Consider the following 21982-nt stretch of genomic DNA (forward strand, 5'->3'; position numbering starts at 1 on the left):
CACACCCAACCACAGCAGCTGTGGGAGATGCTGGCTCACATAGTCATCAAATCACAGAGTTATGGTTGGGTTGGGAGGCTCCTCACAGCCCTAACCCCAACTCAGGCTGCCCAGGGCATCTGCAGGGGTGGGGCACCACTGCCCTCTGCATCACATCTCACTATATCTTCCCTCCCTCACTTTAAAGCCATCCTTCTTGCCCTGTCACTGTCCTACTGGGACACACTACAGTCACACTGAGCCCAGCACCACCAGAAACGTGTGCTCAGCTGAACCGGTACGCAGAGATTTCATAGGAAGTATTAACAACTCTACAGCTTGGATGCACAACACTGAAATAATGGGAAAAGCAGGGATGGGAGAATGGAGATCAGGAGAGGAGGCAGAATGCAGTGAGCACTCTGCCTTTTGTATTACTATTTTCCACCCACTCACTGTGTCTCATGGCTCACTCCGTAATCCCAACCATTCCCAAAGTGAGCCGGGCAAGCAGGGACAGCACTGCAACACAGCAATCACCAAACAAAGATCGTTTGATAGGCCAGAATTATCAGCTTGTCAGCTGGGAGCTGCAAGAGCTGTAATGAGAAAGCAGCAGCACAAAGTGGTGGCCGTGCCCTCCGAAAATGCCCATTAAGCAGAGGCTTCGTTTGGTAATTGCTGTTGGAAATGAAGCCCTTTCTGTGCTTTTGTTTTTTTTTCCCTTTTCCCTTTCTTGATTTGTTTTAGAGAGCAGCTGACGGCCATGGGAAATTAGATTGAGAACACGGCGTGTGTCTGCTGTCCTGCCCTTCCCTCTGTTTGCTCAGTGTGAAAAATGGTTGGTGGGAAACTTTATAGTACATGGATCCATCTTGGGGCTGAGTGACGGTGGCAGCAGAGGAGGGAGAGGGACACAGAGAGCAGCACCCGGCCCAGCCCCGCTCCACACTGCTCCATAAGAAAGCCAAAAAAAGGCAAAAGAAGTACCAAAGGCAGAGCTCAACTCACTTTCAAATCAGCTTAACGCGTGATTACTGGGTTTAACTGGGTTTGGGAGATCAGAGGGCTGCTCACGATGCAGCTTTTAGCCGTCTTATGTCTTAATGTCAAAGGAACAAGTAATTTGCAGAAAGTTTTAAGGGAGATAAGATACTTGACAGAAAATAGCTGGAAATGGGGAAATTGGGAGAGGATGATTTACAAACGCAAGGTGAGTGGTTTCAGCTGCAAGGAAATGGGCTGTAACGCTCCAGTTTGCCTTTTTCATCCCTGTGAACTTTTACAGCACAATTACAAACTGGCAGTTGGGCTTCAGAACAGAGCTCTGTGATCCCAAAGCCAAAACAGAACGGACACTGTAAGGGGTTGGGATTGGATGACCTCAAAGGTCCCTTCCAACCCAAACCGTCCTCTGGCTCTATGATTTCATCCATCACGTGAAATGCTGCAGGTCCATAAGAAGTCCTATTTCCCACAGCCTCCCCATGCCCCACCTGGCAATGAAGAGCATCAGCCATGTGAATCTGGTTTTAAATACAACCCAACCCCAAATCCTTGTAGAGACTGGCATTAAAACCGACCTCTAGAGAAAAAACCCCACCAAGGGGTATGCAGACAAGATGCTAACCATGCCTCCTTGGTCCCAGTGTTGGGTCTGGGGGCTTTGGCAACAGAGGTGCCAGGAACCCTTTGTGCCCAGGTCCCATCCTCTGCTGGCTGCTGGCTTTGCTGCATGGCCTGAGGAGCCGTCTGCAGCCCAGGACACTGCGGGAGCTGCCATGCCGGCCCAGCTGCCTCCTGCCCTCCCAGGGGAATCTCTTGAAGGCAAAAGCGGGGGGCACTTCTGCAGCTATTGAAATCCTAAATGCTGGGAACAAAACAGGAGAATAAAGCACCTGCTGCGAACAGCGAGCCGGCAGTAGCGCTAACCCGGCTTTCAAAAATCACAAGCAGGAGCCTTGTGAAGTCACAAGCATGTCATAAAAGTGTAAGAAAAAAGAGAGAGGGAAGAAAAAAAAAAAAAGAGAGAACCACTTTAGAAGTCTTTATATTTCCTTAATGGATTTTGCACCTGTGGCTCCTGTTTTTCAGTGCTGCGCTGTAACGTTGCCTTGTTCTCTCAAACAAAGAGCGATACTCCGTGACGTTTGGGACTTCCAAGGGAAATCACATCGCTACCGCTGCAGCACTTCCAGAGGAGCCCCAGCGTCCCCATGCAGTGCCAAGAACCCAAACCCATTGGCAGCCCAGAAGAGGCACTTACACAGCACACAGCCCTGCAGCTCCATCCCCAATGCCCGCAGCAGCTCCCTACTCCCTCAGCCCCTCTGAGGGCTGCAATGTTTGCACGAGTCTTTGCCTGAATGATTTCCACTTGCAGCCCCCTGTGCACAAAGCAGACGGCGTGCTGCAAGAAGAGAAGAGGCAAGCGGGAACAGCGGATAGTTAAATTTTCATTACCCAAGAGAAGTGAGTATTGTAATAAGAAGCAAGGGACTTGCAGAGGGAACAATGACTCATTAGAAATGGAGACACCACGGCTGCTTTTATGTAAGTGGAGCTTTGAATTTCCATTGTGTTTTGAAAAGAATTAGCTCTTTTTGTCGAGGAAGGGATAGAAGTGCTGAAGGAGGACTGGTAGAAACGGAACTGTTTGGAAATGAAAGGCTGGGGACAGGGGGTGGTGGGATGCCTTCCTCGTCCCTTGATGCAGAGCTAGCACTGTGTGGCTGAAGGTGAGCAAGGGGCTGTCCTGCCTCTGCTGCAGGAGAACTGAAGCCCAGAAACCATCCTAGGAGGTCCCTCTTTGAATCACTGAATATCCCTAGCTGGAAGGGACCCCTAAAGGTCATCGAGTCCAACTCCTCTTGCCTCTTTGGGCTAGGGACATCACGGCACGATGAAGTGATGCGTCTCAGCATATCTCAGGGGAGGATGCAGAAGGACATGCCTAAGGGAGGGCTCCATCCCCACTTCCCAGCAGCCAATAATCTCCCCTTCGTACTCCCATCCTTCTATTGACCCCCATGACAAACGCTGGGTCTGCCCATGCCATGGATCCTCCTATGGGTCCTAATTGGGAGCCAAGGCCACCGCACTCCCCGCAGGACGCCATCGCTCTGTGCAGCACGTGCCCACATTGATTTTTCGATGGCTGGGAAAAAGCAGGCAGACAAAAGTGTTCCATTATTTACAGCGCTCTCAGGAGCTGTCACTCACATGGCCATGCCATGTTCCCTCATTGCGGTCCCCGGTCACCAACGTGCCTGTCCTCCAATTGTCCCCAGTGAGAGGTGCCACCTGGGCAAGCATCCCAAGGATGCTCTGGGGCACAGCAAGGATTTCCTCAGCTCAGGGCCACACTTTTCTTGTGCCTCTGGAGGACTGAAGGACAGATGGGTCCCCAGGCAGGAGAGCTGCATCCCACCAGTGCAGCTATGGATGCATCCTGGGACAAGGAGCAGCCCCCAGAAAGGGACACGTGGTGGGGATGGCCAGAGCCATGCTCTGCCCTGCCCTCCTGCTTTATGGAAGGAAACCAGCCACAGCCTGAGCTCCTCACTTGTATAAAGCTTTCCATTATTTTGTTTTGTTTCCCTGGAGAGAAAAAAAATAAATCTGTTTGAACAAAAATGTCAGTTTGGCCTTTTTTAGTTTGACTGCGTAAGCGCAGCTCATGTGCCCTCAGCATGCTGAATTATTCAACCCAAAGGAAGAAGTCAGCCCCACTGCCACCCCACAGCCCAGGGATGGGTCACTGAGGGGCACAGCCACCCCGTGCCACCTCCAGCCATGCACCCCCATCTATGCCACCTCTGGAGTGCAGCATGAGGACCACACTCTGCTCCTGGCACAGCCCTTTGCCTCTTGGCCCCATCTCCAAGCAAACCTGAGCTCTCCCTGCTATTCCCCAAATGCTGCTTACAGAAAACATCCGCATCCCACTATATCCACTAAGCAGCTGCAGACAGGAGATGCAGACGTTGTGAGTAAGACATTGGACCTTTTGGAAATCTCTTTGTCTATTAGTCACACAGGCAAGAGATCTGAACCGTTGAGCTCTGCGCTCGCTTTGATACCCACATGAAATCCCAGCACTGCTTTCAAAGTCACCGCCAGCGGTTTGGTCAGCCATGCAGAAAGGGCTGAAATGTCATCGTCTGCTCTCTTATTAGCTACCAATTGGGAAAGGTGTAAGTGTACACTTACCAAGGGATATTTATTGGCAACGTCCCCCCAGCACCAGCGCTCAGAATTACCTCTTGTGAGATTAAACGCCTATTCACAGTGCTGCGCCGATAGAAAACAAACTAATGGGCTGCATCGAGGAGGGAGAGAACATAGCTCCCACAGAGCACTGCTTGGTGACCTTAGGGACCAGGTGGCACTGAACTTTCAGGCTCCTCTGCTCCATCACTGCAGTGCATACCCACTGCCCCACATCACAGGAGAGTCATCTTCTGTCGGACAGACTGACAGAGGTGAAACAACGAGAGCTGAGCTCTGGGGTATGCAGAGCTGTTGTTGGGCTGGAGATAGAGGTATGCTGCTGGGGCAGGGACAAGGGAAGGCTCCCTGCACTGCAAACCGGCAGTAGTGCTATGCAAAGCAAAGGGGCTGGAGGTGCTCAGCTGCAGTATAGGATACCTGTGACTACAGCTTTAACATGTAGGAGAGAAAATGGGACTTCTCTTCTAAAACAGCTAACGCTTTAAGTGTCTGCTCTTCCCACGTCTCCCTGACATGATCCTATGGGATTTATTCATAAAATCCATCAAGACCTGTCTGTTTCTCAGCCCTGTCTCACACCCGGGCCTACACCGAAGCACAGCCCCATAAATCTCAGTGCAACCCCGAGTTAGAGGGCACACAGGACGCTCGGCCATAGGAAGAGCAGGAGGATGAATAATCCATTTCACAAATGATTTGGAGATTTCAAAGGCTGGCTCAGCTCCCAGGAAGAGCAGAAGCAGCAAGTTGTGCAGTCTATGGGGCGGAAAATCAGACCAAAGAGCTCGCCCTGGGTTGCGCGACGCTTCACTTCCGTCCTCATCTTTCCCAATCTGTTACTGCATGCCTTGAGTCGCAGAGAGAAATCAAAACAAAGATTCACTTCAGAACAGAAAATGCAGCTATTAATACCAAAACCACTGCAGAATTCTCCTCTCACCTCCCACCCGCTACTCCAAAACCCAACCCTTGCAATGAGACACTGAGAGGCAACGCTGCATGAAACACCAACCGTGTTGCTTGGGGGGCCCCGACATGACATGGGCATTGGGACCCGAGCTGAGGAGCGAGGTGAGATGGCTGCAGGTTGTGCTGCACCAATTAGCAAGCCTGACGATGAAGCAGAGGGAGAATTAGCGACTTTCTGCCATAATTATTGTTTGTTTGGATTTTTCCAAGCAGAAATAATTGTAAATATGTGCACTGCCTTTTTTTATAAATCCAACATTCGTATGCAGGCTGTTCTTTGGAATAATTTGTTTCAGTTCTAAAGGTAAGCGCATGGAATACACAACAAAAGGTGCTGGGGGGGAGAGGAGGAGGAGATGCCAAGAGGAACAGAAGGAGCAGAGCAGCAGTTGGGCAGGGAACGTTTCTTGCACGTCCATCCCCACAACCCAAGGAAGGCACTGAAACCTCATGCGCTTCTATCTATACACAAAGGCCTAAGAAAAGTTGTTCCTTGCCTGAAGAACTACAGCAGCCACAACATCCTTAGGCCCAGAAAAATGCCAAAAAAAATGCATATATCCCTCAGATAAGAGGAAGGAGTGCCATTTCTGTGGGAAACCAGGAGTTCTGGAGGATAGCCACCAGCATTAGTGCCCACAACAGCCAGGTTCTGCTTTTTGCCTGGGATTAACCCACCCAACCCAACCCAGAACCACTTAGGAAGAGAAGTGTGAGCTCTGTCAATATTCACATCCCTGAAAGTGCTCCATCACATGCTCCCTTGGGAGCAGCATGGGGATGTGCCCTCACACTGTGACTTCTCTGCCTGACCTCCATCAGGAGGGCCTCAAATGTTTTTAAACACAAGATTTCCCTGTTCTACTTCTTTTCTGTTTTTTTGTTTTTCTTTTTTCTTTTTCCTGGCTCCTTTTCAAAGGGCCCCACTGCAGAGCCAATGGTATGCCTGTGTAAAACCCCAGTCCAAGGGATGACAAGCACATTCTGCCCTGCTGAGTTAATTAGCAGGTAATGAGAGATGCTTGTCAATAAGCCCAGCTGCTGCTGAACCCCCTCCTGGGCTGAGCACCGCACCTGCAGGACACAAGCTTTCCATCCTGACATGCTCACTTAGGACATGATGTGTTCCCTCTATACATTGAGCTGACTTTTGGCCAGAGCTCATACAACAAACAGCCAAAATCACCCAAGCCACCAAAAGAAGGTTTGTTTTTTTCTTTTTGTTTTCTGTTTTTTTTCTGGGGGGAGATTTTTTCCCACCTGGTTTACTGATAAAGGATTCCCTGCCTGGAGCTGAGAGCAGGCAGCATTCAGCTGGGAGTCAAAACAAAGGGAAAAGGCACCTGGGGGCAGACCTGCTCCAGCTCCATCACTGTGAGATGCAGCACACAGCCCCACACCATACAGACACCTATAAATTACTCGGCCCCCGGCTGCCAGCTCAGCCCCAGCTCGATATTGCCTGCAGTAATTATTTGGATCAAATGCAGTTTATCTGCTTCATATTTGCGTTTCCGTGCTCTCCGGTAACTTATAAATGTCATTGCAGTGTTTATTTGTTATAATGAAACTTAATGACGTTTGAAACCGATGGCGGTGGCTGTGGGCTGCAGGTTTGAAGCAAATCTCTTCATCTCAGGAGCAGGAGGCCCAGAGATAACATTAAATTATTCTATAGGGGAGGAAGATGCACGCAGGCAGACATTCATTGGCTGCGTTACTCATCGGAGATGACTTGTGCTGAGCTGCAGGCTGGCAGTGCTGGCACACACCGGGACTGAGCGTCCGTGTCCTGGGGGCCATGTGGTCACCCCATGAACCACACAGCCTCTCCCTCAGTGTGAATAACCCTACCAGCACACGGGGAGGGAACAGGAGGGGCTGCTGCAAAGCAATGCTGGGCAGGGGGAGAAGGCTGCTCTGGGAACTGCATGGGGGGTTGCAGTTGTGGCAGTGGCACCTTCTCCATCACACCACTGACCCCAAAGGCCCTTCTCCTGCTCCAGACCCAGGATAAACTTCCCTTGTTTCTGCTCCAGGCACTGCTCCTTGTCCTCCTGCCTTCCAAGGCCATGAATAATTCCCTCCCTTTGTTTCTGTGGCTGCACGTATTTATAGACTCTGGTCGTGTCTCCCGTTGAGCTTTCTCCAGATGATATAAATTCACCTCCTCTTGCTCCCCACACCCTTCCTTCCCACTGCCTGTACCCCTCCTTGCTCGCTGCCTGGCTGCAGCCTGCTGCATGTCCAAGCAAAGCGCCTGTGGCAACGCAGAGAACATCTTTCCCTCAGCTCCCTGGCTGCTGTCAAACCCAGCACTAAGTCGGCGTTAACCCCTGCAGCACAGCCCAGCTTCAAAGCACTGGGGTTAGGAACAACTTCCCATCGGGGAGCACAGAGGGCTGATGGTTCCATTGCATGCAACAGTCAGAGCCGCAGCACATCATCATTTCCTTACGTGGGAGGAATCGTTCTAGCAGGGCTCCTCCTGCACTGCCCCGACCCTCGGTGCCTCCTGAGGGTGTGCCAAAACAGCCCTGGGACCATAGAATCATCGAATCAGTAAGGCTGGAAAAGACCTCTAAGATCAAAACTCTCAAATAACACATCAGGAGCTTTACCCATCCCACGTATTTTTAGAGAAGGACTGCTCCCAGCAAAAGAGACCTCTGAAGGGACAGCAGGCTGTTCATCCCCTGCTGATTTCCATACCCTGCCAGCATCCCAGGTCCCAACACAGAGAGGTCACATACCAACACCTGTCAGTGCATTATTCACCCACCGATAATGGAATGAAAAAGAGCCCAGGCAACTTATTTGATTAACCTCATTTGACCACCTGGATTAAAACCAGAACGCCACAGATGAGTTACCTGATGACAACCGACAAGGGAAATTAGCCCTCCCCACATGCTCTGGTAATGCTGCAGGGCTTCCCCAGAAGGATATCACCATGATGGCTCAGCCCCATCTCTGAGCTGCACGGGAGCACCCTGTGCCATGTTCCCAGCTGGGATCACATCATACACCCACAGCTCTTTGTAACAACCCAGACTCGTTTGGGGTCTGACCTTGCCCAAAGTGCTATGACATCAATTAATGAGGAGGAGCTGATGGTGCAGGGCCACCTGCAATGACCTTGCCTGCCAACCCTCACAGACAGAGTGGTGCTGGGGTAGCACTGCATCTAGCAAGCAGCTCTCGGAACAAACAAGTTGACAAATGAGGTTGCTTCGTAATGAAGCTGAAGCCAAAGTCAATACTCAGCCCTTCTATCAGGGCACAGATCAACGGCGGCCTCAAGGGCGAGCGACCTTGGGGGGTGGGACAGCTGTCACTTGAGGAAGGGATGGCACAGAAAGGAGAGGGAGCAGCCCTGGAGTGGAGAGAAGGGCAATGTGCAGAAAGAGGAAAAAATATAGCAGAGAAGAAATGCAGAAGGCAGGGGAAAGCCTTTCTGATATGCTTTCAGCAATTAAATCAGGCGATTATGATCATGGTGATCCTATCCCCCACTGATGCTGCTGTAAAACTGGAGTTGGATCCTCCTGGCAAAGTTCTATTTCAGGCATTTTCCCTGCAGATGATTTCCTCCCCACCACAGCTGGCTGAAAACCAAAACGGGAAAGGGAGAAATTGCTCTGTCTATTTTCAAGTACTGGGGAAGGTTTAAAATTGCAGCATCACGTTAGGTATAGTCAGGGTGATCTGCTTTAGGAAGAACAGGAAGGGAAATGGGGGCAGGAAGGGAGGGGTGGGAGGGAAGCACTCAGGAGCAGCAAGGGATGGATATGCCACAGACATAAACCAGGTGTCCTCCTCCACAACGTGGTATTCACCACTGCATGGAGCCTTCTGAACCACCACAGCCTCATAGAAAAGAATCAGTCATTAAAGTCGAAAAAGTCCTCTGGGATCCCCAACCCCACCGTGCCCACTGCCCACGTCCCCCAGTGCCACATCCCCACAGCTCTGGGACACCCCCAGGCATGGTGACCCCCCTGCTGTGCAGCACAGCACTGCTCTTTGGAGCAGACACTTTCCCACTATCCAGAAACCTCCACGGGTGGCTCCTGCTCTGCCTGGAGAGCTCAATCGAAGGCAGGTCTGAGCTGATGGCGACAAAGAGCTGGCAGATTTATCTCCAGGTCAACCTAAATATTTCATTTAGCTTCTCGAGAAGTCAATTCCTTTCTCCCTTTCTTCCTTCCTTTATTTTAAATCTCCAAATGCATACCATCTCTCATGAATATTGATGAGGATCATTAGTCACCGAACATTTCCCTTCCCTTCCCTTTCCCCAGTCTATATAAAATCTTCATCTTCGTTAAAGGAAAAAAAAAAAGCCCATTGCAAGTTCCATCTCTGGATGTATTTTCAGATGAGACCCATTAATACATTTATAGATTGGGTAAATACCAATGGGAGCAAATACCGGGCGCAGAAGGATATGCACACGCAGCCCCGACACTGACACTGCCCAGGTCTGTGGTTGGAGCCCCTCTTCACACAGGATCCCACTAACAGCCCTGGTGCTGCTGCCTCCAGAAGGGTTCCTCCAGCCCGCCCACACCCCACCTTCTCTGCAGGTTTTCTGACCACGTCTCTTCCTTCTGTGTCCATCAGCCTCAGCCTGAAGGCTGCTGAGGGACTTCATTTACTGAATACAGATGGCAGGCTTCGGCCAAACACCGCACGTCGCTCAGGGGGAGACAGAACAGGACTTGCCACATTCAGCTTGATGCCTTCCAACAATATTTTGCTATTTCCTTAAGATGAGAAAGGATTTGCAGAAGGATTTAGAAGAAAAGCCAACGCAAACAAAGCAGGGTATTTTGCTACAGCACCTTTCAGTCAATGCCAAGCTGCAAAATGGGAATGGGGTCATTTTGTGTTGGGCTGAAACCCAGTTTGTTGTTAGAACTGTGAAATATAGCTCTCATGCACTGCTCCAGAAGAAAGGTTTGGACTGCAGAGCAAAGGTGATGCTATGGGACCTAACGCAGGGAAACCAGTGGGCAATGCAGCTTCAGCACCATGGCTTTGAGTTCCTTCACAGCACACCAAAGCAACAGATCTGTGCTGCAACACCAGAGTGTTCCACCTCCTTGGCACTCGCACTCAGCTCCTGTCCCACAGCCCGGCTTGGGCTGGGAGCTCCCAGCAAACTCCTGTCCCCAGGTGCACAGAGATTTACTTCTGCTGGCTTCAGAGCCATTCTTGCCTGGCTGTCAATCAATATAGAGCACATCTTTCAGAGTGGGACTTAAAAGGCTGCAACAGTTTTAACTGAAATTATTCTAAGCCGTAGTGACATGGTGATGATTTGTTGCTCCAGTCTGTGAATCTCAATCCTGAATGAGCCTGCATGTTTGTGCCCCAGGTCCAGTGCAGGGATGGGCACTTGGCACACAGGGATGAGCCATCAAGGACTCCCAGGAGAGGCAGAAGAAGTCTCCTGCTGTCCCCAGGATACACTGACACCCCTCCTATCCCCAACACACCACACCATGAGAGCTCACAGGAGGATTTACAGCATCATCAGCACTTGGCTTAACAGCACAGCCGGCCTGCATGTCCAGGTTCGGCTCTGGTGGGCACCATGTCAGTGCTGTGACCCATTTTGCTGATGAAATCCAGCTACCAGCCACCTCTGCAGCAGAGTCCCTGCAGACACCGAGGAAGGAAAACTGAATAATAGCCCTGGGCTGCAGCAGCAGCTCTGCAGGGAGGGGAGAACCGTCAACAAATCCATGAGCTCAAAGGCAAACTCTGCAGGTAGCCCGGAGGCAGCACAGAGATGAGAAGCTGCAGTCACTGCCTTCAGACAGCAGCTCGTATCGCCTTTAGTTCCCCACTGCCCCCTGATGCTTGAAAAATAAACCACCCCAGACCCAGCAAAGCCATCAAAGAGACTTCACAGGGAGGGTGAAGCACATAGCCTTATCTCTGCCTTTTTCCACATGAATCTTACAGGATTCTTCCCAGCATCTTGCTATGCGCTCCTTAGATGCTCATCCCGCTTCAAGCATTGCAAAGGACATAAAGAGTTGCACAAGGACAGTGGGATTCAAACAGCCAAGACACCCTGCACCCATCCTGAGATATCAGTCCATGCTTATCGACATCACACCCCTGCAGCATCCCTAGAGGACCAAAGGGATGCGTGTGATGCTCATGCCCTGCAGGCTCCATAGGAAAAGCAGCAGCTCCTGAAGAGAACCAGCACTTGGGGAGAGAGGAAGTACTGTCTTAATTTAGGACCATAGGGGAGCACTACTCAAAAATCAACAGATAAAGTTACATCCTAAAGACCATTAACTGCTACACCACCACCGTGACCATAGAACCACAGGCTGTGTTAGATGGGGCTCTGGGCAACCTGATCTCATGCCCAATTTAGTGGCTGGCAACCCTGCCTGCAGCAGTGGGGCTGGAACCAGGTGATCTTTGAGGCCACTTCCAACCCAAACCCTTTGACATTTCTGTCATCTCACCAGCTTGGTACCAGCTTTATAACCAGTGGAACAGCTCAGCTGCACTACAAGCACAGCAGATCATCTCAGGAGCAAGGACAAAACCCAGCCTGCCTCCCCATGTGCAGGGAGGGACCTGAAGGCAGGAGCTTCCCACCACCTGAATGTGAGCACACGGATCCCTTCCACCTGACACCAGACAAAGCAGTGATGTGTTTGCTGTTTTTCCTGGGATTTAACTTTCATCCCCACTCCACTGAGCTAACAGACATGGAAGAGGTGTCAATGAGACCTCTGTTGATCACACTGCATCTCTAACAACCACTCCAGTGCCTGCTCCATCCACCCTCCTGTCTCAAGTGCCTCTGTCAGACGAAGAACAAAAGGACCAATGTAGCTCATATGGGAAGATGCCTGCCCTAATCAATTGTGACTGTGCCTTTGTGGGCAGACACGAGTGACAGGGCTCAGGGTAAGGCAAGCTTTGCTATCACAGAGCTGCCAAGCCCTGGAGCACACAGCACTTTATTGGTGATGACAGCAGAGCCAGCAGTGCAAAACTTGCACGGGATCCTGCAGGGTGCTTTGCAGAGCAGCTGCAGTTGATCCCAGTGGGTTACTTCCCAGGCTTCCCAGGGAGTTCTTAGCAAAACACGGTGGGGTGCCCCAGTCCCAAACTGATGCCAGGGGTCCTGCACCTTACCCAAACCTCTTGGGGTGAGGTATGAGAAGATGCTGGCACCCTTGAGTTGCTTCTTCTGGGATAAAGGGGTTGGCTCCGATTTGTCCTCTGGACTGAGAAGGATTCACGCTCAGCCTGTGCTGCTAAGTCACTCACAGGATCTCACCCCATAAATCCAAGCAATTCTGAGGCAGAAGCAGCCTTGCTGGGCTGCTGCTGGGTGGCACAAATACGTCACCACATCTCAGTGCCACTCTAATAGGACGTTTTCCTGGCAGGAAGCATTCACTGAACCTGCTTTGAACTACTGCAGAAAGCAGAAGTGGTGTTCAAGCAGAGATATTTGGAGCAGAACACAGCCAGCTCCTCTGAACAAGCCATTTGTCCCCACACAGCAGGGACTCCAGCCCAGGGCCCCAGCTGGTTGCTCTCCAGGCAGCAATATGGAGCCTGACAGCAACGAGCTTTGAATCAGACAGTCCCTGGAAGGATGCTCAGCCCGTGGGAGGGAAAGCACAGAGCTCTCTGATGGAGGAGGGCACAGTGCTACTGATCTGTGCCCAAGTGACAGCAAAGCTTCCAGCCTCAGTAGATCCAAGGCTTTGATATTTAGGACACATTTTAAAGTCCAAACCCCATTTTGGGTTTAAATCCTTGCCTCCCATTTCCAGCTTATGGGTGCTGGATTCCCCCACCTCCTGCCCCAGCACAGAGCTGCCGTAGCCTTCCTTCTTGCAAGAGCTGCAGATTCCCTCTGAGAAGCTATTAAGGAGCAGTCGAACAGAGCAACCTTTCATTGACAAGTCACTCGGCCCTTTAAACGATCTCCAAATAGTGTTTGCTTCTTATTGCTTTCTGCCGTTTAACAGGCTTGATTTCAAGTTACTTTGGCTTATGATAAACTCCAGATCTATGATGCTTCTATTCTCTCCCTCTTTGGTCTCACTCACCCGTTCCTGCTTTATGTTTTTATTAAAAAAAGATCCAGGAAAACAGATAGCAGATTAAAAGGGAAACAAATTGAAATGGGTCAAATGTATCTTGCTTAGATGACAGCCACCCCATTAGATACTTTTAAACAGGACAAATGCTCTGTTCAGCAGCACAAGTGGGCTTTTACATTTATTCTAAATTACAAACCAAATGATTGCAGCCTCAAATGGAAGCAGTGGCTAATTGCACTAATATCTCACTAATTCCAGCACCAAGGAATGGAGGAAAACTAACGATTTTCACCATTTTACCAATTACTCAATTGAGACCAAGGTACATTATGCAAACCCTGGGTTGAGCTTCCTCTCCATTTTGTGATCTATGACAAGGACTGGAATTCCAATTAATAATGGAGGAGCTATAATTATTCTAAGGATGGGTACGAGATAATTATAAGCCATAAAAACAGCTTTCATATGCATACACGACTCTCTGCCTGAGCCTGGGCAGAACCGAAACCTATCTGCAGACTGGAGATAGGGGAGCTGAAGACCAAAAACCCCCTCCAAGACACTGCTCCACGCAGCAGGAGGCAGCTGTATGGTGGGATAAGCCGTCACAGTGAAAGGGAATATACAGAGGAACCCCAAAGCCACCAACGTCTCCAAAAAGGGACCTCCAGCAGCTGGTGGCTGCTGGGAACAGGTGGTGAAGGCGCAGAACGACACCGAGTGCTCCATCGTTCCCGTTAGTAGCTTTATGAATGACAGCCAAAAAGTGCCATAATTGCTGCAGCGACGCTTGCTAATGACTCGTGTTAGATATGGCGAGAAGTCAAAGGAATGAAGGATGAAGGAAAACAGCAGGAGTGAGAGGTGAATACCTGCTCTTGGCCACCCCAGTGGAGAGTGCTGGATGGGCAGGGATGGGGTGATGGGCGGCAGGGGGGGGAGGGAGGGGGTGCTGCAGCACAGCCCCTACTTCTGAGCTCAGAGACTGCCAGTTTTGGGAAGCCAACTGAATGGGAAGGGAAGAGGGAACAGAAAACTAGTCCCAGTTTTTATGTTGGTCAGAGTTGCTTGTTCTTGGGGACTACAGCAACGCAACCTTTCTGCTCACCTGGGTCCCACATGGGGAACGCAGGGCAGCCCAACACAGCAGGACCTCTGCCTTATGGCCATGTGCTTTAGGATCCCCAGGGTGCAGACCCGCTGACCCTCCACCATGGCTGGGGTGGAATCCAGCCCCATGTGCATGCTCCTGCCAATTCCGTATCTGTTTCTGAATGCTAACAAACAGTCAGCAGCAGCTGATTGAGTGGGTTATTAGCAGAATGAAGACAGATGGTGGGGGATTAACTCTAAAGTGTCTCTATTGCAAGGCCGTCACTGCAGTCAGCTCTACCTCTGTCTGCAACTGTCGCCAGCTCCATTTCGACCCACAGCTCACCAAATAGCACTCCCAGCATGCCAACAAGGTATGCGTCAATCACAGCAAACGGACAGGCACGTGGCAGCCACAGCAGAGCATCCCCTTCCTCCATGTGCCCCAAATCACACCCAAACCCTGCCTGCTTTCCTGCTGCACGCTTCACAGCAGTGTTACACACCTTCTCCAGACCAGATTCTCAAAACACAGGCTGATACATGGCAGGATGAGGAGCTGAGTCCCATCCCTGGAGGTATTTCACAGATGTGGTACTTAGGGACGTGGGTTAGCAGTAGGCTTGGCTGTGCTAACAGTTGGACTTGATGACCTCAGAGGTCTCCCTCAGCCTAACTGGTTCTGTGCTACCCGTTAACTCACACTAACAGAGGTGAGTGTTTGGATGTTTATTTTTGCTTCTTACCAGGGTCAGCAGCCGTACAGAACAGTGCAGCTGACACGAGCTTAAAGTCCTCTTGTGCTTCTCTATCTCTGAAGCTCACTCTGTAGATGTCTCCATTAAGTGACAGTAAGGTTCTAATGAACCCCATAATTACCCATTTCCACTACCACGAAGACCCCACACCTCATAATTATCCGATTGCCCCACTGCCTACTTCTGCTTTCAGCTCCTCCAGCTACCCTGCCATTACAAATAGGGCTGTTCATTAGCATCACAATGCAATAAAGGAGAAAAAGCTCTCATTTGGCAAAGACACGCAGGAGAAGCTGTCTCACTCCTTATTCCTCCTAGGGAACGGCTCAGGAACTGCTTGCAGGGGCTGCCCCGGGACGGCCGCACACCCGAAACCCCCTCGCCTCCCATCAGTGCTCAGCCCACACTGTACAGCCTGGATCACAGGACACATCAGGTCTGCACCTGTCACCCAGAGCCATCTCGAGTGAAAACAAGTCCAGGGCGGTCTTTGTAGCCATGGAAATCCCCTGACTGTGTTCTTTTTGGAAGATTGTACCTTTAAACGTCACAGCCCTGCAGTCTGCGGGGGCCAGAAACTCATCGCTTTGTTCCCTTCCCCACACAAAGGCTTTGCTTAGCGCCTTTCATCTGGCTTTGTTCTCTCCCCACAAAGCCAAAGGGGTTCGCTCTGCAGGGCCCCGAGTTTGTCAGGCTGGAGCAGTCCCACAGGGTGCGTTGGGATGCCCACATGTGGCACCTACAAGCATCCTTGGGAAGCTTGAGGGACCCAAAACCATCAGGAGATTGCACCTTCCCATGGCACCCAAGGGGCAGTGCCATCCGTTAAAAAAATATTCTAATCAAGGTTTAAAAAGCAGGGGATAATTAACAAACATGAGGTGAAAAACTTGTGAAGTGCTTTCCCCATGTTATCATCTCGGTCTCAGGGCTCCTGGGGAACCAAGAGAACCTTTGATCTCATAGCTGGTATTCAAGCCATGAGCTTGCCTCCACTGGAGCTTCGCCCCCTGCAAGCTAATGCACCCTTTGCTCTCGTGCAGACAAGGCTTCTGCAGCCAGCTGCTGGGCTGCTCCCTGTCCTGCTCTGAGGAACAAATGCACAGCAGGGCATGTCAGCACTCCTCTGCCCAAAGCATTTCCTATCTACCTCCAACACAAGGGCTGGAACCAGCACAGCCCTGTTTGGGTTGAGCAAAACCCCAACCCATCGCCATGGTGCACCTTCCCCTGGAAGGGACCTCCACAAAACCTGCATTCAGCAGAGATGGGGCTGCTTCAAAGAAAGCAGCCAAGCAATGATGCTACCAGCAGCAAGGATGCCAATCCTTCTGAGCATAAATAGTTTTTGTTTAGTTATTATGCTTCATAATTATTTATGGTGTTTCTATGGATTAATCAATGCTCATAAAGTACCTGGGGATGACCAGAATATAAAACAGGGAAATTTTTTAGAGACATCTCCGCCTCGGTGCAGGGCTTTGACAAGCAAAACAATGGTGCTTTTGAGAAGGCACAGCAGGCCTGATCCCAGGTGAGAGATTTGTCCAAGCAAACTCCACCAGCTTTTGAACACAGCAAGGCTAAGCCTGACTCTCAGTGGCTTTTTTTACCCATGCCACTAATTAGAAGGACATTCATCTACCAAGGTTGTCCACACAAACTCTAGGATGTTGCAGCTTAAGGGCATTAGGGTGGTGATAACTTGAGCACCTTTCCAGTAGGGCCAAATGCACCAGTTGAAGGGCAGAATGAAAACCAGAATACAAAGACTGGGTGCTGAGAGAGATTCCTGTGTGACAAAGCCACGGGAGAAGACAGTGGATGGGGGATGAATGGAGGTATCAGCCTCCTGCTCTCCTCTTACTGCTTCTCCCCTACCTGTGCCCATTAAGATGCTTCAGGAAACAAAAGGGAACCAGGATTTTCTCCTTAGGACAAGCAAGAACCTAGCATGCTCCCAGCAACAATAAACCTCTGTGATGAGACCACTAAGGAGGAAGGATGAAGAGAAGGTGGAGAAGCCGCTCACCTTCAGTCATCCTGCGGTACTTCTCCTTGTACATGAACCCCAGCACTAGGCAGCATCCTCTTCCTGGGAGCCCCAGTTCTGCAAGAGAAGAGAGAGTGGCATTAGAAGGCTGGGGACAGGAGTGACTGCACAGGGAGCAGCAGCGCAGCAACTGGGACTCGGTCCTCAAAAGGGAAGATGAGCCAAGGCTTGAGGGCTGGAAACACGCAGCTGGCCCTACAAGCAGAGAAGTGCTCCAGGCTGAGGATGCCTTTGATGCCTTGATTCCTTAATGGGGCTTTCTGGTAACCAAGAAAGATCTGAGTGTGGCTCTTCCAGAAGTAGACTGTGTGTTTGCCCACGCGCATCTCGGCAGCATACAGTTCCCATTCTTCAAACAAATTGTGTCGCAGAGATGGAAATCAAGGTAGCACATCCCCACTGCCGTCCCAGCGCACTCCTCGGGGGCTGCCACGCTCTGCAGGGCCTCGCTGATCAAAGCCCCTTTGATGTTTGCTTAATGCAGCCTCCATAGAGCCCCGCTCCATGAGGATGGAGCGTGCAGGATCGCCATGGGAGGAGAAGGCGGTGGGGCAGCGGGATGGGAGCGGTGAGGCAGTGCTGTGTGGAGCTGTGCAGGGATTTCAGGTCCCTGGAGATGAGCTGCAGGTCTGGGCTGTGTCTGTCGGAGCAGGAAGGTCGCTCAGTGCTGCAGGATGTGCAGGAGGACAACTTCAGGCATACGGCTCTGTGGGTGCACTGCTCCTCCCTACTGCTGATGGGGCATTCAGGCAGGAGAGTCAGCATCCTCCTCACTATCTGGGGCAGAACTAAAGCCAAAATGCAGAAAACAGAGATGCCTTGTGACACTGGGGCATGAGGAGGACAAGGTAAAGAGAATTCCCTAACAGAACCAGGCTCCATCTCACGAGAACCAACAGCTCCTGATCCTAAGGCTCCCATCAGAGTTGATGACAGCCAGCAGAAGAAAGGAAGGCTGTGTGCAATTCCACTGAAGTCAATGCTCATCCAGATGGACGTCTCTTGAGATACTTAATGTCAACTGAAATTTAATTGCACCTTAACTCCACATTGCCACCTAAAGTAGTAACCCAGAGGGTATCCCCAGGCAGCCTCTCAAGGATGCTGGAGGTGCCCACAGATCTCTCACTGGCCATAAAAGGGGGGATCCACTCAGATGAGGATGCTCAAAGATCAGACATTTTCAGGCAGGCAAAGCAAATATCCACATTCTCAACAGCTTCTTGACTCAGTCACACTCATCAGCACCGGGCAGAGAGCAGCCATCTCCTGTCTGATGTAGAGGTGGAATCCAGCTCTCTGCACAGCTGCAAATACACCCAGAAAGGCATCAACTAGCAGAGCATTAGAGTTCAGTGCTCCCAGTTGGTCTGGCTGAAGGGCATTCAGCACAGGCTGTGCTGCAGACATCAGTAAGAGCTCTAGATGGGGATCCTGTAGAGCCAGCCACCCCACATGCATCAGCTGCAAGCTGCTGACAGCCTCCCCAGCCTCCCTCTGCTAACACACAGCCAGCAACATGCTTATGTCTTTATTGATAGGAAAGACAAATAGCATCGATTCCTATCGAGCCTTCAACGAGCACTGAGGTATTGAGGCATAATTAAAACAACACAATTAGATTAGTGTCACACAAGGCAGCACAGTTCACAGCGGAGCTGAGCCAGCCAGCGTCACTATCTTGCTAATTCAGGCGTTCATCATGCACATGGACACGTGTGGGGCTCTCCTGGTCACAGAGACCTGGAACGGCAGAGGCTGCCATAAAGTTCTGCAAGAGCCAATGCAGAAGGGAACGGAGCTGAGACAGAGGCAACAATACGCAAAGCTTAGGAGGAGGAAAAGGAGTACTACAGTGGAATGAGATGATCTTTAAGGTCCCTTCCAACCCAAGCCATTCTATGAGTCTATGGTTCCATTCTTGTATCAACCCAAAGCACCCAGGACTCAGCAGTCTAGTTCTCACCTTCCAACTGCATGGAAATGTTCCCAAGAAAGAGCCATTGCTTCAGAGGTGATGGCAGTGGGTTACTGCCTGAGGTGATGGTGGTGCTGCCCCAGGAACCCAAAACCCAACTTCACCCTGCAGGAGGGAGGGAAGCTCCAAGTGAGATCTGAACTATTCCCCATGTGGAGCTGGTATGGGTGTCGATCGTCCGAGTGCCTCCCTAAGGGGTGCTATAATTAATGCTTATAAAAGACTTTGATATCCCATGATGAAAGGAGCTATACAAGAGCACCACATTATAATAATTCATACCATAAATTTGTGAGAACATGCAAAAATCTTTATAGCTAAAGGCACCTTTAAATACCTGACAGTGCCTTTAAAAGGTAAAACACTTTGAGATGATGCTGATGCCTAAGGATGCCTCACCACTTCATGGCTTTTAGCAGCTACCTAAAACATTAATAGCGAAGCAGATACCCCAGCATTTTAAATATTTTGGCTTAGGGGGCCTGCTGAGATACCATGGAAAAATGTGCATTTTAACCCATGCGTGGCATCCACCTCCTGAAACAAATCCCATCCACTTCCATGCAATGACAATTAGGTTTTTTCCAGCACAGCAGAATGAGTTACAGCACAGCTTTGTCAACCTGGCTACTTCGGAAAGGTGTGAGCTCAAATATCTCATTTGGACAACACATGGCAGAAGCACATTTTGACTCACTCAAAGAAGCACTCCCATTGACTCATCCCAAAACCTGCAGAAGAGCCACTTGGACAAAGGAAAAGCAATCTCAAAGCATTAGGGACAGTGAGAAACAGCAACGCAACAGCCAACACAAAGAAAGGAGCTCAGAGAATCAGCCAAGCTCACAACTTCTCTAACAGGGCATTTACATACAGCTCAGACAACAGGGGAGGCCAACCTGGTTTTGAAATAAAGCTCTCCTCCCTGGCCCAAACTACGGAACTCTCAATGCTTTTCTCCTCTTTTTCTCATCATCTGGGATTTCCTCTCTCTCAGAGCAATTCCCCCACCCACAAGTCAGAGAGGGATCCAAGTTTCTGATCAACAGAACATTAAAGGCTAAATCTGTAGAGGAGTAACAAAGGTTTGTAAACACAATCATGATGTGTACCATTGTGTGGCTGTATCCCACCAGGAATGATAATAAATGCTTAATAGCCCAATAATACCTGTTTAATAATTTTTTGGTTCATCCTGTCTAATTGCAAGTTTATTAAAGAACGATAAACTTTATAATCACTGTAAAGGCATAATTGCAATTCCATTGCTTATTTAATATTGAGGTAATTATATTATAACTAAGTTATATTTTCCCATACATATTAAATATCAATTAGCTGTTTTAAACTATTGATTTGTATTTAATTAACTATGCTATTATATACCAATTAAGCTCTTATAAGAGAAGCAGAAACAGCTGGTCTCTTAAATTAAAGAATATTGTATCGAAATAAATATCACATTTCCATTTTCTCATGTTTTCCTTCTGCAGAGGTGATGGTTTGCTATCAGCAGATATTTTTCCAATAGCATCTCAGAGTCACCAGCTTCCTTCTGAGCTTTTGAAAAGGAAGAGGATGGGAATGGGCAACCTCCATAGAGATGTCCCAGCACAGTGGGTGGGAAAGGCAAAGGGCTGAGGATCTATGAGACCAAGATGTTGGATGGATGAGAGCTGCCGAAAGAATACAAAAGTCTGTGAGGGAAGAAGCTCCATCCCTTCCTGCTGGGTCTTTGCTCAGCCACTGAGGGAGATATGAGAAGATTCTACATCACTGAATCCGAGGGTTTTGTATCATTTTTAGAAGTGTTTTTGTTGAGAAACCACACCCTCCTGCTTGGAAGCCTCTTGTGTTGATGTGCAAAGTCATTTGCTGTTGGATATCTGGCTGAAGAAACTCATTACAAACAGAAAAGCCCACTTCACCAAGACTTGTTATGTTCTTGGCTTCACCACACAGCAATAACGCATTCCAGAAGCTGGAAGAAAGGTGTGAAGGAGCATTTTCTTCTTCGCTTTCCAGCACAGTGCCTTCCAGCCTTGTGCTCTGCTCATGGTTCAGTTGTCCCAAACATTCCCATGACCTCTCCTTCAGAGCACTTTGCTCTGGGTACCACTGAAGCACACTGAATACTTCCCTGCCCAGCTCTCCTGCTGTGAGGACTGCATTCAAGCTTCCTCCCTTCATCCACAAACACAGCTCAGCAATCCCAACCATCGCCTCATTTTGACAGAGAGCAAATGGATCCTCCAGCACACAACTGGTGTGTTCTACCATTAAGGCTGCAAAGCAATCCACGATCCTCTGAGATGAACAAGCTATACGAATGCAAGTTGTTATTAAATCTGTGCCTGGTTAATTTATAAAAATGTATTAAGAAAAAACCAAAGAGGCTTCCCAGATGAGAAAATGGGCACATTACTGTTTGAAATATGAATGAAGTAAAGATCTGTGTTAAATGCTGTAGCGATATTGTATTTTATTCTACAGCGCTCTGCAGAAAAGTTGCATTTATAAACCCATTTATTGTGTTATGTACTTGCAAACCACCTTGTCATCCATTTATTGCACAAATAAAATCTTAAAAGCGGAGGATTAGTTGAGTGTGTCCCTGTGGGACCACAATCTGACTTCAGAAGAATCCATCAATGAAGGAAAACAGATGGAGCAGAGGTGTTTGCCAGCTCACTGCTCCGAGATGTAAAATGCGACTGTGCAGGAGGGCCATTGTGCAGTGGGTTAGAGCTGTCCTGAAGGCTACCAGCCCCACCAAGACTTGGGGAGCCACATGGCAAGGAGGGCTCCCCAAACACCA

The 21982-nt window shown here is 49.7% G+C and overlaps 1 protein-coding gene across 5 annotated transcripts in view; it reads right to left on the reverse strand.

Annotated features, from left to right (window-relative positions):
• KIRREL3 (kin of IRRE like 3 (Drosophila)) overlaps positions 1-21982 on the reverse strand; it is a 237302-nt gene that overhangs the window by 51090 nt on the left and 164230 nt on the right. For 3 of the 5 annotated variants that reach the window (XM_004947959.5, XM_003642607.6, XM_015298106.2), the window contains exon 2: positions 17166-17243. The exons of the other annotated variants lie outside the window; for them this stretch is intronic. In XM_004947959.5, the coding sequence (XP_004948016.2) occupies positions 17166-17243 (78 nt within the window). The remainder of the gene's footprint in view (positions 1-17165; positions 17244-21982) is intronic. 5 annotated transcript variants of the gene reach the window in all.

The sequence above is a fragment of the Gallus gallus genome, chromosome 24, assembly GCF_016699485.2.
Source record: "Gallus gallus isolate bGalGal1 chromosome 24, bGalGal1.mat.broiler.GRCg7b, whole genome shotgun sequence".
Lineage (NCBI taxonomy): Eukaryota > Metazoa > Chordata > Aves > Galliformes > Phasianidae > Gallus > Gallus gallus.